The sequence below is a fragment of the Dunckerocampus dactyliophorus genome, chromosome 20 (assembly GCF_027744805.1).
Source record: "Dunckerocampus dactyliophorus isolate RoL2022-P2 chromosome 20, RoL_Ddac_1.1, whole genome shotgun sequence".
NCBI classification, from domain to species: Eukaryota; Metazoa; Chordata; class Actinopteri; order Syngnathiformes; family Syngnathidae; genus Dunckerocampus; species Dunckerocampus dactyliophorus.
Genome location: NC_072838.1, coordinates 14755908 through 14769498, shown reverse-complemented (window position 1 = coordinate 14769498; position 13591 = coordinate 14755908). Strand labels below are relative to the sequence as shown.

Below are 13591 nucleotides of genomic sequence, written 5' to 3'. Positions count from 1 at the left end.
TCATGTGCTTACAGTGCCACACGAGGGAAAGTCACATTACTGGCCAGTGCTGAGAAACTATCAGTTCAAATAGGGCTCGACATTTATGAAGCATCACAGACGATCAATATTTTGTTGGAAGTACAGTAAGTAACATGAGTGTGCTTATAGGAAGAGGCAGAAAATATATATAGACTATATAGAATATACACTCACAGGCCACTTTATTAGGTGAAGAAGAAAAAAAATTAACCCTTAAGACATCCTTTAGAGATATTTGGTGGCATTGTTTTCATTTTGTCTGTGTTAAAGGAATATATTTGAAATTTACCAGAGGATATTCACTTTGAAAACATTTTAGAATTGTCCTCTCTGGTTTAAAGAACAGATGCATTTGTTCCTCATGACATGTGATCCACACATTTATGTTAACATAAACTAATGCAATTCTTTATGTTAAGATTTCAATTTGGACTACAGTACAGTGCTTTTAATTTTGTATTTTTCTATTTCTCCACCAGATGGCACTACTTTTTTCCCATTCAAAGCATTCAGCAACATTTCAGATACCTTATAATGTAATGATAAATTTGTGTCTATGCATATTTGGAATGGTTTATAAAAATGTGTTTTTTACTTTTTGTTTTTAGTGGGGTTATGTGAACAATACTGCACTTAAGGTTTAAAAAAAAAACAAATAAAAAATGTTTATGTGCATTTCAGGCTGAGATAGTTTGAAAAGACTGACATTTTTAGTGACAAAAAGTGGGTAAAGTGGATACAAAAATGAATACAGTATATGATATTTTTACAGCAGTTTTGCAGCAGTTCATGTTTTCTTGTAGAAAAAATAACTGCATGAAAATCACTGTTGATGCTCTTCATTAACCCATCTCATGTCTAATGATGGCAATAATAAAAAGGCAATACTCAAGAAAGCTTATGGATGTTTTTTTTTTTTTTTTTACATTTTTAAAAAATATATTGGCATATTGGCTGATATGTATATGTATGTAACATACTGGACTTGGAAAGGTTAAAAAACCAAAAATGTAATTAATATTTTGAATGTATATTTTAGGCTAAAGTAGGACTGACCTGAAGGATTGTTTAGCGGTTTGCATTGATGTAGAACTGCGGAGCATCACACTGAGAGCTGTTTCTAATATTTTGCCGCTCTCACTGAGCCAAATGAGGTCGCCGAAATATTACAAACAGCTCTCAGTACGAGGCAGTGCCACTGCAAACCACAACAGCAAACATGTCGTTTACCCGGCATGTAAAGCGAAAAGCAAGACTTCCTCTTTTTGTTGCAGCTTGTATCTGCTGACTGCTGCTTTCATATCACTAAGCTTCATCTCTGACTAAACTGCCTCAGAAGAAAGAAGTTCAGTACGGGACCAGACGTCATTAAAGCTTGGTGATGGCTGTGGGGGGGAGGGTGCGAACAAACAACATCTTCTTGACCTCGGGCCTTACACTGAACCCATTTGACCAACAGATCCATCGCTCACATCTCACCATGCCGTGAAATCCAATTCAGTGTTGTATTTGTGTGTGACACATGATGGTCACCTGACAGACACATGTGACTATTGATCATAAGGTGATCCTCCAGAAACTAAGGCTCCCGTTGAAACTGAAATATTAATAATTTTGCTTTATTTCCAAGAGGCATAAGGTGCAGCACTTTGGATTATTTATACAGTTTCTGCTTGTTTTTTTTTTTAGGTCACTCGTCCCTTCCTGTTTGCTGTTGCATGAGTGGCACAACTTAAAAGAGTGAGTACAACCCTCACATCTTCTCAAAGGACAAGTAAACTTGGACGTACTTTAGAGTAGTCAGTCTACAGCTTGTAAGGCAGTACCGTGGAACCTTGGTTTGTGTCCGCCCCGAAAGCATCGAATATTTACAACACAATTTTGCCTCGGTTTGCGTGCATTCTCCAGTTGGCGTACAATATGGCGTGCCTCTTGTCGCGTTGTTAATAACAGCTCACTCTCATAAATGTTAACGCAAAACAAGTTTTTATAGTTTTACATGCAAAAAACAATACTCAAACTTCATAAAAATGGCGAAGGAAAGAAATAAATGAACATCTAAGGTTACTTTTACCTTCAGTGAAGACGTGACTGTTCCCAAAGATATGATGTCTGAGCGAGATCAACCACCACTACTTTCCGGTTTTCCCATGAGTTATTTGTTTTAATTCAATAGTGTTTCTCACTTTCATCAAAATGCTGGCACTTGCAACTTTCTTTGGCTCTCTTCTGGGTTATTGAGGTAAGAAACACTATTGAATTCAAGAAATAACTCATGACGAAACAGGAAGATGGTGGTGGTTGATCTTGCTGCCACATTGTGTCTTTGGGAACACTGCCTTAATCCTGGCCATGGATTTCACCAGAGCTGCACAGGTTGTTACTGGAATTTTCTTCCGCTCCTCCACATCCCTAACTTTTGCTCAATTGGGTTCATGTTCACCTTGCTCAGGAAGGCACTTTTCATCTTGGAGGTGTGTTTCATGTCAGAAAACTGCCACGCAGCCCAGTGTCTGCATCAGAATGCCACAGTGCATGTCGGAATTCATGTTTCCCTCAAACCGCAGCTCCTCAGTGTCTGCAGCACTTGTGCAGCCCCAGACCATGACGCTACCACCACCATGCTTGATTGGAGTGAAGAGACACAATTGTCTTCACTTGCGTTGCCAGCTATTTCGACAATAATGACAAGGTGTTGAGTCATGGTCCGTGGATTGTAAGCCCATGATGCTATCCACGCTGTACACTGACTACTCCAATGCATGTCCAAGTTTATTTATTTTTTATGGTGTAATGGTATGGTGTCCCGGATGGCCATGTGATCAGGGTTATCCAGTCAAAGGGCATCCAAGGACACGGCATCTGTAGGCGAGGCTGATCATCCCACTCACCCTCCACATGACCCTCACTGGCTAAATGTTAGCCTGCGTGCATCAAACTTGCGTGGGCCGCTTCTGAACACGCCTTCAACAAACCTTAGCAACAGTACCGTGTATTTTTAGTGTGGCTGCATGCAGCTTTATAACATTTGCTTCACCTGTCACATAAAGCATCACATTCACCTGCCTCCCTCCCTCATGCCCTTCCTCCTCCTCCTCTTGAGTCTATTTCTGTCCTCCTATTTGGAGTCATTGATAGAAGTGAGCCAGCTCAAACATGCACCATCCACTCTCCTCCATCCATTCGTCCATCCTCCTCCCATCCCAGCGGGTCGTCACATAGTCTCCATGGTCTCGCAACACCCCCGCGGAGCTCACGCACTTAGTACGCTCTGCCTGAGCTCTCGCCTTATAAGGGCAAAATGCATTGATAGAGGCAGAGAGAGGGGGGTCGTACCAGCGTCGGCAGTGCAGGTAGGGAGGACTCTGACGAGAGGACAGGGATGGTTCTCGAGGTGGAGGAGGCAGGATGAAGATGGCCAGGGACACAGTAGCCTGGTGGCCCTCATCCGGAGCTTTTCAAGCTAATATTGAACTGTCTTGTAAATAATGCCAACCGGGGATATTCATATTTAAAATATTCCGTATGGGTAATTGCAGGCTGATTGTTTTTAAAGTATAATGAAATACAAATTGTTTTAAAAAGGAAAAACATAAAGTATATAATGTACTGCACGAGATGTGGAACGGATGGGGGTGTAGGATTAAATAAGCTTTGCTTCTTCCTGCTCCTTTTGGACATGTGGAGCTGTGAAAAGATTCATGAGATATACTCCATTGTAACCTGCATGCATGTTCAAATCAAATCAAATCAAACCAAACCAAACCAATAGTGTACAGTATTATATGTGTATTTTTTTAATATAATAAAATACAAATTGATTTAAAAAGTACAAAATAAAGATACACAATGTATTTTTTTTACAATTACTAAATAATTCTAAGAGTTTCTTTTAAAGAATTATTTATAGCATTAATTGCGACACTTTAAATTATAGAATTAATAAAATAACAATGTTAATGAATAGAATGAATATATTGTACATATAAATATATATTATACATATAAATAATATCTATATGATAATATAAAATACATTTAGAGTTAATACAATTCCAATTTTAATTTCCTTATAAATGAAATAGAAAGATGAGTAAAATAATCATCTATGGAAATATTGCAGTTCATGAACACCATATGGAAAAACTTCCATAAGGGAGAAATCAACCACAAATTCCCATCACCAGACACTTTATTATGTACACTTACACAATGAGATACTGTACAATGCTCAGACTTGATTGGAACTGTCATAGAAGTATAGATTTACCCTTACGTTATTGTAATTGGCAGTGGTAAGCATATACCACAATAGCCACAATAATAAACATATTGTTAAATGCTCAGTGAAGTGAAGTTAGACTGAGCATGTGTACCTAACAAAGTGCCCGGTGAGCGTCTATGAGTCATCCTACATAGAGAAAAGTATTTTTGAAACTCCTTGTAGCACCTGTGATTATGATTTCATGCACCAGTGCTTGAAATGGGACAAAATGGAGTTTGTCCCCAATTTGCGTGTGCATGTTTGTGTGCTGGTTCTGTTGGTTCAGCTGCAGCAATTCTCAGTATCGCACCTCCCCGTGCAGCAGGAGGCCTGGCCTGCCTGGGAGGACTGAGCAGGTGCTAATTGGGCTCCGATTGCACACGAGGTCGCCTGCCGTTTACTCAGTGTGTGTGTTTGTAAATCACAACAGCCTCTCTGAGCGCCGCTACCTCACTTTAAGTTAAACTGTCTTCTCGTGGCGTTGCAAGACGGGAGCATGATGCCCCTTTGAGAGTGATGCGGCGAGAGAGAGATGCAAATCCGTTTAGTCACAGGACCCGGAGTGGAGTGAGAGGCAGGCGAGAGGCGTATTAAACTAACATAAGAGTTAGCTAAGTGTGTCACTAACAAAGAATGGAAAGAATGATGTTTATTTCCACGCTTTATCAGCTTCAAACATCTGCCTTTCAACCTGTAGGCAACACTCGATGCAACCACGAGGGAGCGAAAGCCCACACAATCTCTAATTAGCGAATCAGATCTTTATTCAACCACACTTTTTGGAGATAAGACTCATCTGTCAAGAACTTTCTCCTTTGAAGGAATTATAGGGAAAATAAACACGTCAAGATATGGGGCTCGATAGTAGTTTGGGTTGTGCTCAAAATGCTTTGGAAGACATGCTAGCATACATGTAATACCCATATCCTCAAAGTTGTTTCATCATTAGACAAATGTTCAATGGCTTATGGCCAATTAGTTGATAAGTAAGTATGACGTTTTGCTTGATGGCGGTTATGTTTTTATACCAATCTTGCTCAAATTCTACACATATGTGCTCATCAGTCCCCTAAAAGTGCGTACCAAATTGTGTGGTGATTCGGCTAAACACCTTAAAGTTACAGTGGTTGTTTTGTGGAGCTGTGAGAGAAATTTCAAGTCAATCCGATTTATGGGGTTTAATACCAGCGCCACCATGTCGGAAAACTAATATCGCCGTAACACAGCAGGGAAATTTGTAACACCAACCTCTTACTTGGACAAAAACAATACTCTGTAACTGCTTGTTGCTAGGCAGAAAAAGGATAGGGAGAGGCGGTAGCAACCAAGCACACAGACAAACACAATGGAAACTAATGTAAAAAAAAAAGCACTATAAGGCTTGTGATATTTTAATAGAATCATAGAGAGCGGAAAAACTTCCATCCATCCATCCTTTATCTATGCCGCTTATCCTCACTGGGATCTGGGGTATGCTGGAGCCTATCCCAGCTGACTTTGGGCGAGAGGCGGGGTACACTGGTAGACTGGTCGCTAGCCAATTGCAGGGCACATAAACAGACAAACACTCACACTTGTACCCAGAGAAAACGCACACACGTACACACGCAGGGGGAGAACATGCAGCCTCCAGATTCAAACCCAGATCTTCCTGATCTCCTGACCGTGTGGCCAACATGCAAACCACTTAGCCACTGTACGACCTGTGGAAAAACTTGCGTTAATAAAAGTGATGCATACGTTTCTTGCATTCCTTCTGATGGCCACCAGGGGCGCTGCAGATTGTTAGAGTATTTAAGACAGTGTAAGCATTTGTATGTTATATGTAGTACATGTATTATTAAAGAGAAGAAGCAACGCATTGAGAGGGCATTTTTATGTGCCACTTTAGGGGTTGGGGTGGTGTTGTCCCAGAATTTGGCAACTACCCTGTCTCCCCTCCCCCACCGTGTTGGGTATAGTGTCAGACTATATAGCTAGAGGGGTGCCAACATGTCTCCGCCCTCTGGGTGATCTTCACAGTTCGATGACACCCCCTTTGTAGTGATGTGATATCTGCTGAAAACAGATCGCGGATTATGACCGCTTTCGAGTTTTGGCTTCTGTGGTCCGCACAAGGACTCTCGTCCACACAGTTACTAGATAACTCTTTGCTGTTCCAAACTTGTCCACACCCTCTTGCCCACCCCCCATTAACAAGGAACAACAATGCATGATAATGTGAATTACAAAAGGACCAGTGGACAAAAGACACAATGCTAGTACATGGATGGGCCCTGCAGGCACAGACGAATGTATGCCAAGCTTGTAGGTCCATGTAAGTGGAAAGGACAGGAGGGGCCCGCAGGGGGTGAAAATAGGGATGCAACTGTGGAGTTAATTTCCGGACATGTTTCAAACAGGCATCAATGTCGACAGTGGTTTGCAAAACAACACACTAACTTTGCTAATTCGCTCTACATTCTACATTTTTTATTATGTATGCTTAATATGTGTGGTTATTATGACACATTTTATATAATTAATATATTATCATTTGATATTATGAATAATACAGTAAATACAAAACATGATTTACATTTTTTATTTATAGACATTTATGTATTTCTCTAAATAATGTAACCAATTTGTTTGCCCGTCCTTACTTGCGTTACAGTACCAGTCAAAAGTATAGAGCCACTTCGTCATATTATTAAATGAGAAGGTGTGTCCAAACTTTTGACTGGTACCGTTACGTCTCAACGGCTGTTTGACAGCAATGAACGTTTTTTCCACCACTTGGCACCATCTAGTGGAACTTTTAGGAAAATGCACTTTCGCTCGTCAGTGAATGACACCATAATGCATGAATGTTGTTTAAATATAAATAACACAAACTATATAATAAATAAATACAAATAAAATAAATATAGAAATCAAAATGCATAGATTAAAAAAGTGCGTGAATAAGTAATCTGTTTAATAAAACTACAACAGATTCTCAAAAATACACCCTAGCAGAAATTAAATGAAGACGGTCATCCCTTCTTTCTCGCAGTTAATTGGTTCCATACCCGACCGCGTTAAATGAATTTCTGTGATATATGATTCAATGCTAATAAATTGAATATTTTCGTAGTTAAGAGCATAGAAAACCTTTTTTGACTTTCTAAATACGTGTTTTAACATTATTAGAGCCCTGTAGACATGCAATAACACCGCTATACTCACCTTTATGCTAATGTTATTTATTGTTTACATCACATTGAAAGCTGCAGGCACTCAACACAACTGCTAGCAAGCTAACAAACTAGCAAGCTAACCATCCATCCATTTTCTATGCAGCTTATCCTCAGTGGGGTCACGGGGGTATGCTGGAGCCTATCCCAGCTGACTTTGGGGTACACCCCGGACTGCTTGCCAGCACATATAAACAAACAACCGTTTGTCCCTGGCAACCAGTCCAGGGTGTGCCCTTAATGGACAATTTAGATTTCTTCCATTAACCTACCTAACATGTTTGTTTTCGGAATGTGGGAGGAAACTGGAGTACCTGGAGAAAACCCATGCACATAAAAACTCCACACACAGATGCCCAAGCGGAGATTCGAACCCAGGTATTCCCGATCTCCCGTGTGGCCAAAATGCTAACCCCTCGGCCACCACTACCATGACGGCAGACGTGCCATGGCTGACTTCATGACTTGAGGTAGTATTAAGGTAATGTAATGTAAGGAAACCTCAATTTTTTGTCATTACTGCTGCCTAGTGACCAGAATACTACTGTATGTTTATGAATATGTATGTTTATTATGACATTTAAATGAGGCCTTGTTCAGCACTGAGAAATGAGTCATAAAAGCAGGAAGAAATGGTCAAACCTTGATTAAAACTAAATTTAATTAAAAAAAATATAACAGCACAAAGACAATGACTCTTGTTTAAAAAGAAAAAACAAAACAGAAAATAAAACACCTTTATTTACGCCTGTAACTTGTAGTCTATCACTAAGCAAAAAAAGTGTAAAAATCAATATCTGTATTTTGTAGAGTAATCCTTCGGTGACACCACCAGACCTCTTCCTTTTCTTGCTCCTCGGTACACCGTCTCAACAATGTCTATCATCTCCTGCTTGTCCTCCATTGTCCAGTTGATCTTGTTGTTGTTACCGGTGCCTAAATCAATCATGATGTGCTTGTTCCTGGGGAGAAAAAAACACCAGAAACAGTGGCTGTGATAAAAGCAGGGGTTTAATAGCTTTTATTTAAATAACTTGCCTCACCTGAAAAAGAACATGACAGTGCATGGGTCGTACAACTCGTACATCTTGTTGAAGTCTGGCACTTCCGTGATGTCTACAAGGTAGATGACTGCAAAGTTTTTCACCTGTGAAAGAAATTAGACGGACACGCAAATCATTTCAGCAGAACGGCGCACTTGCAGAAAACAGTAAATGGCGCTGCATGCTTTGAATGGGAATAAGTAGCGTCATCTAGTGGACAAATTTAAAAATTCTAAATAGACCAGTACAGTGGGACCTGCTCGAGTCAGACCCGCTGATGTTCAACAACTCAAGTCCACCGTGTTATAAAATGGCAGAACGACGGTGCGTCAGGACTGTGCCTTTTATTGGCGTCTACAAAACAGCACTGTGTTCCTTACAGCAAGACGCACTCCACAATTAATGCGGCAACTTAAAATCTAACAAAGGATGACTTAAAATGGCATTTACATTGGTATATTTTGGAGGAAGGAATAAATGTCGCTTTTTGTGCAGCGTCTTCATTTTCGGCAAATTAGGCAAAGATTTGACAATTCTAAAATGTTTTTTTAGCTGTGCAAATGAATCTATATTCGTCCAACGCAAGCCAAAATGGCTTGAACATTCAAATCTGAATGGCACAAAATGTCCACAGGTTCTCGAAGTGTTAACACTTAAAAGATCCGCTAGTAGGTGCTATTTTGAGCATGATTTGAATTTACTGTACCGCGCGAGCTAGTGCTAAGAATACAACTAAACAGCTCACTGTCCGTTCAAAAGTACTAACCTTTTCAGCGATGCTGTACAAAACCTCGTCCATTTTCATACACGTCGGGTCCCAGTCGTGTCCGAAGCGAATGACGAGCACTCGGTCTTCTTCGGAGAGGATAGCTTGGTCGACCTGCCATCCATTATGGAGATGTGGTAACATGTACGACATCTTGAGTGTTGGACGTCGACTCCCACTCCTTAAAAACAAAAAGCGATTGTAGTTTGATGGACATTGATTATCGCCAATATCGGAAAATTAATAATCATCCTAAAACGGGTAATCACTCGGGAAAGTGTGAGGCAAAATGTGGTTATTCTGGACGTTTCCATGATGGCTAACAAACGATCGGCCAAAGCGTTTATCAAACGACTCCTCAAAAACATAAAAGTGGCAGACTTACCTAAATTCACGGTAAAGATGACGTTATTTAGTGAAAATGATTATTTTAAGGTAAAAAGGTTGCCGCAAATGTCGACGGTAGTTTTACGCCAATAGAACGTTGCGTTTGGCTGGCCGATGACGTACATATTACCTCATCCGCCTGCGCCGAAAGTACATCGCAGTGACGTAATTTGTTTTGATGGAACGCTTTGTTTAGAAATAGTGTAGAACATGAAATAGATAATCTAATTAAAAACCTACAAAGAAATCTGCCGATAAACAAATCAATTGAGAACTGGAGCTCAAGTGGTGGCACTTTTATGGTTTATTTATACATCCATTTCTTAGAACAGGCCTTCTAAATGACAAAAATACTACATATTAAATACTACATTCATGAAAGTAAAAAAATCATTCGCATCAAGCAATGTCCAGTTGCCATCATAGCGTATACTATTTGATACATAAATTAGTTTTCATATTAAAAGATCATGGTGTATGTTGTGCGGCGACACAGTGACAGAAACATTTATTGTGCAATTCATTACAGTACAAATAGAAATGACACTGAACAAAGATCCAAAGGTTATAGGAAACTTTCCAGTCTATGACATAGCAGCATATAATGGCGCTCCTTTTAAGAGCACACAAATCACTGTTAAGATATGTATGAGCCTATCGTATAATTCCACTTCTATGCTACACATTTGCATGGATGTGGATCAGAATAGCCAAGTGATTACCAGTGGTGTGGCTATTTCGTGATAAGACTATTTGGTCTAGGACACATTTGTTTTTTAATAGTGAAAAAAACGACCACTGCCATCAACACTAATCATCCCTTAAAGCTGATATAGGCATTTCGTACTCTGTATGGCTGTTTTTCACATTGTACAGCCGACAGTACAGGCAACAGCAACCAGAAATCTCTATTGAAAAGTCATATTACTGCCATCACGCCCGATACGCACGAGTCCGGACAAATCAAGCCCTGTTTGGCGAACAGTTCCACTAGATCCCAGTTTTAGGAAAGGCTCGAGCCAGCAGAGTAGGCCCAAAGAACATTCACATGAACGGACTCCTCCAGTAGTTCTTCAGACGATCCATGACACAAAAACCTCCATCCGATAAATCCACCGATGTCCCATGAGGCCACATGAATAATCCTCTAACAATCATGTTTCCCAATCCCTGATGAGCACTTAAAACATAATTACAATAACACTGGACCATACAGTGTTCAAATAAGCTCAGGTACAGTCGATTCATTGCTGTACTCTTGCTAGTTGGAGGGATGTTCCGGGCATGAGCGATTCACCTCAAACCACTCATCTATACATCTTGAAAAGAAAGGAGAAGAGCATGAAAGTTTGCCATTGACTCAAAATAATTGTTTGTAATAATGTTTCTTGCAACATGTGCCATCACAATACTTTTATGGTGGTAAAGAATACTTGTTTGTTACCCTTTATGGTAGATACAGAGGCAGGGGAGCCTGGCGATGGTGTCTCCTTGCTCCAACTCCTCTAAGCAGATGGCACATTCACCAGAATCTCTGGACAGGATGTCCTCTGAGGGGACAAAATGCAGCAATGTGAGTATCAAATGTTCAGTTCTGTTACTAAATCCTGCAGCTTCATCTATTTAACCCAAGATAACAGACTTCTAGCCTTCCTGTGTGCATTCCTAATAATCATATAGAAATATGTTGTTTTCTGGAAACATGTTGCATTATCACTATATTTTATTAAGAGAGGGGCATGGCACGACAGGACAAAATATGAAATGTGAAGCATGACTGTATAACAAGATTTATTCAGTATATACAATGTTCATAATGCATTATGTGCAGCATTCAGATGTACAAGTAGGGGTATGTTTCTTACTATTGTAGGTAAGGCGCGATTTGCTGAAACACATGAGCAGATGCTTCTCTATTTCATCCGACGCCATGAACTTGGAGCATACGGGACAATGGAAACCTGGAGAGGAAGCAAGCCACAAATGAGGAGGAAGATGAAGAAGATGAGGACCCAGAAGTGCTTGCATGTCCATGACAGGTACACAAGATCATGCTTTTAATTAACAATTTTCTTGGCCAGAGGGGTCTTTGGCTTCATCTTTACTGCAGTGAACGAGTCACAAACTGTGGTATGAGTACCACCGATGGTACACAGAAACACCAGCTTTTTTGAAGGTTGTTGTTGTTTTTTTTTTTTTTTTTTAATAAAAACTGGCAGGAAATGGCCCCAAATGCATCACATGCGCACCATGTGTCCATGAGGACGGTGAAAAAAAGAGGAACAGCATGGGGAGCCAACAGAAGACTTGCAAGCTATTAATAATTATAGACTTCCTCATGGCAGCTTATGAACAGTAAGGAAACTGATACAGGAAACACTACTGTAAACAATTTTCAAACTATAACATTTGATTAAGGCTGGTTTTGTCTGCTATTTGGACACACCCCACAAGGAAGTGTGTGTGTCTGTGTGTGCAAATGTGTAACCAGCAGGCAAGCTCTTATCTGTTGACCTACATTGCACTCACTCAGTGAAAAAAAAAACAGGCCGGTTTTGCAAGACCGTTGAAGGGAGAAGACTGTTAAAACAAAACAGCCACCTGTGGCTGCAACCAAAGTGGAGAAGGCAACAGCTATTAGACTGTTAAGTGCCCCATATGCCAGGGATTAAAGCGGTCAGTGGAAAAATACACATAAAAGTTGTGTGCGTAGGTGTTCACGAACATATGGTACGGTTAGGCCACATTAAATGTTGTCGGTAGGACAACAGTGGACATGCTAGAGATGAAGTTTTGCAGGAAGTGACAGATGTTTGTGTCCATGTTTATGAAGCTCATCTTACCTGTCAGCAGGCGAGGGGACAGATGAGCAGGCAAGGACCCTATTAGCAACCTGTGGCCCTCAGGGGTCATCTGGCCCTCATCTTCACCATCTGTGCCATCCAGACTCTGATTGAGTGCGTGTGAACCGGACCTGCCCCCAGCTGGTATACTGAGACCGGAGCTGGTCGGCCCTCCACCCGTGTACCGTATCCTGGGGCCGTCTGGTCCATTGGTGTACCTGAATCCCGCAAACCTTTCCCCACCGTTGGAATTCCCGGACGGGAGATCGGAGCTGGAATAAGCCCGGGTTCTGCCATCATATGTGGGGCTGCTCTGTTTGGCCCCCATGGTGTTTTCAGGGCGACGCTGGAGTGAGCCTTAGTGTCTTCAGCCGCAACACATGCTTACTGTCCTGACGACGTGACGCCAACAAAGGAAACGCAGATCAAAGCGACAATGTCGCGTCGAGACAACATCTTAAAGTTGCATGGCGTGCGTAAAAGTGCGCACTCGCAGACAAGTCAACTTTATTTTTTCCCAAATGGGCGTTTTTTTGTTGTTGATTTTTTTCTTCAGAGTCGTTCGCGTTCGGTTTCCTGAGTAAAACAAAGGAAAAAAAACATCGTATAATGTCTACAGCGGAAAGGCTGAGGTATGCCCTCCTCGAGCGAGAGAATAAGATCGACAGTTGACACGGCTCGTCTAGTTCAAGTTTGTTTTTGTTCTCGAGCCTGGCTGTCTGCAAAGAAAAATAAAAGCAGGGATTGCCCTCCTCCCCCCGTAAAGTGCCTGTCAAATAAGGTAGGACTGCGGAGCGAAGCATTGTTGCCTTCAAAGTAAAAGTCGTCAAGCAACTACCGGGTCTCTTCTCTGCTGCTAGTTAGTTTCTTTCATTTTATTCCTGCTAAGTATGCTTTGATCCATCCATCCATTATAGTTAGCTGTTCCTCTAGTTTCGGTTGCACCCGACGAATACGACCTGTGAGTGCTTTTAATTCGAAGGCAGCATCATAGTTTCCTGCATGAAGCTTGTTTCCGATTGTGCTTGATGCAACCTTATACGTCAGGT

At 41.0% G+C, this 13591-nt stretch overlaps 2 protein-coding genes and 1 long non-coding RNA gene across 3 annotated transcripts in view; 1 reads left to right on the top strand and 2 right to left on the bottom strand.

Annotated features, from left to right (window-relative positions):
* Positions 1–11733, top strand: part of LOC129172843 (uncharacterized) — a 30315-nt gene extending 18582 nt beyond the window's left edge. Inside the window, exons 3-6 of the long non-coding RNA XR_008567102.1 lie at positions 1711–1761; positions 7856–7984; positions 11156–11272; positions 11573–11733. This is a non-coding gene — a long non-coding RNA (uncharacterized LOC129172843). The remainder of the gene's footprint in view (positions 1–1710; positions 1762–7855; positions 7985–11155; positions 11273–11572) is intronic.
* txnl4a (thioredoxin-like 4A) lies at positions 8084–9857 on the bottom strand. The gene is made up of 4 exons (XM_054762946.1): positions 9698–9857; positions 9313–9493; positions 8547–8650; positions 8084–8465 (listed from the first exon to the last, which is right to left on the bottom strand). Exons 2-4 carry the CDS (start codon positions 9463–9465, stop codon positions 8294–8296), a joined length of 429 nt encoding a protein of 142 aa, XP_054618921.1. The 5' UTR covers positions 9466–9493; positions 9698–9857; the 3' UTR covers positions 8084–8293.
* Positions 9986–13308, bottom strand: LOC129172839 (E3 ubiquitin-protein ligase ZNRF2-like). Its single transcript, XM_054762945.1, has 4 exons — positions 12543–13308; positions 11565–11660; positions 11144–11249; positions 9986–11018 (listed from the first exon to the last, which is right to left on the bottom strand). The coding sequence occupies exons 1-4, from the start codon at positions 12868–12870 to the stop codon at positions 10961–10963; spliced, it is 588 nt and encodes a 195-aa protein (XP_054618920.1). The 5' UTR covers positions 12871–13308; the 3' UTR covers positions 9986–10960.
* Positions 13309–13591: the final 283 nt, after the last annotated feature.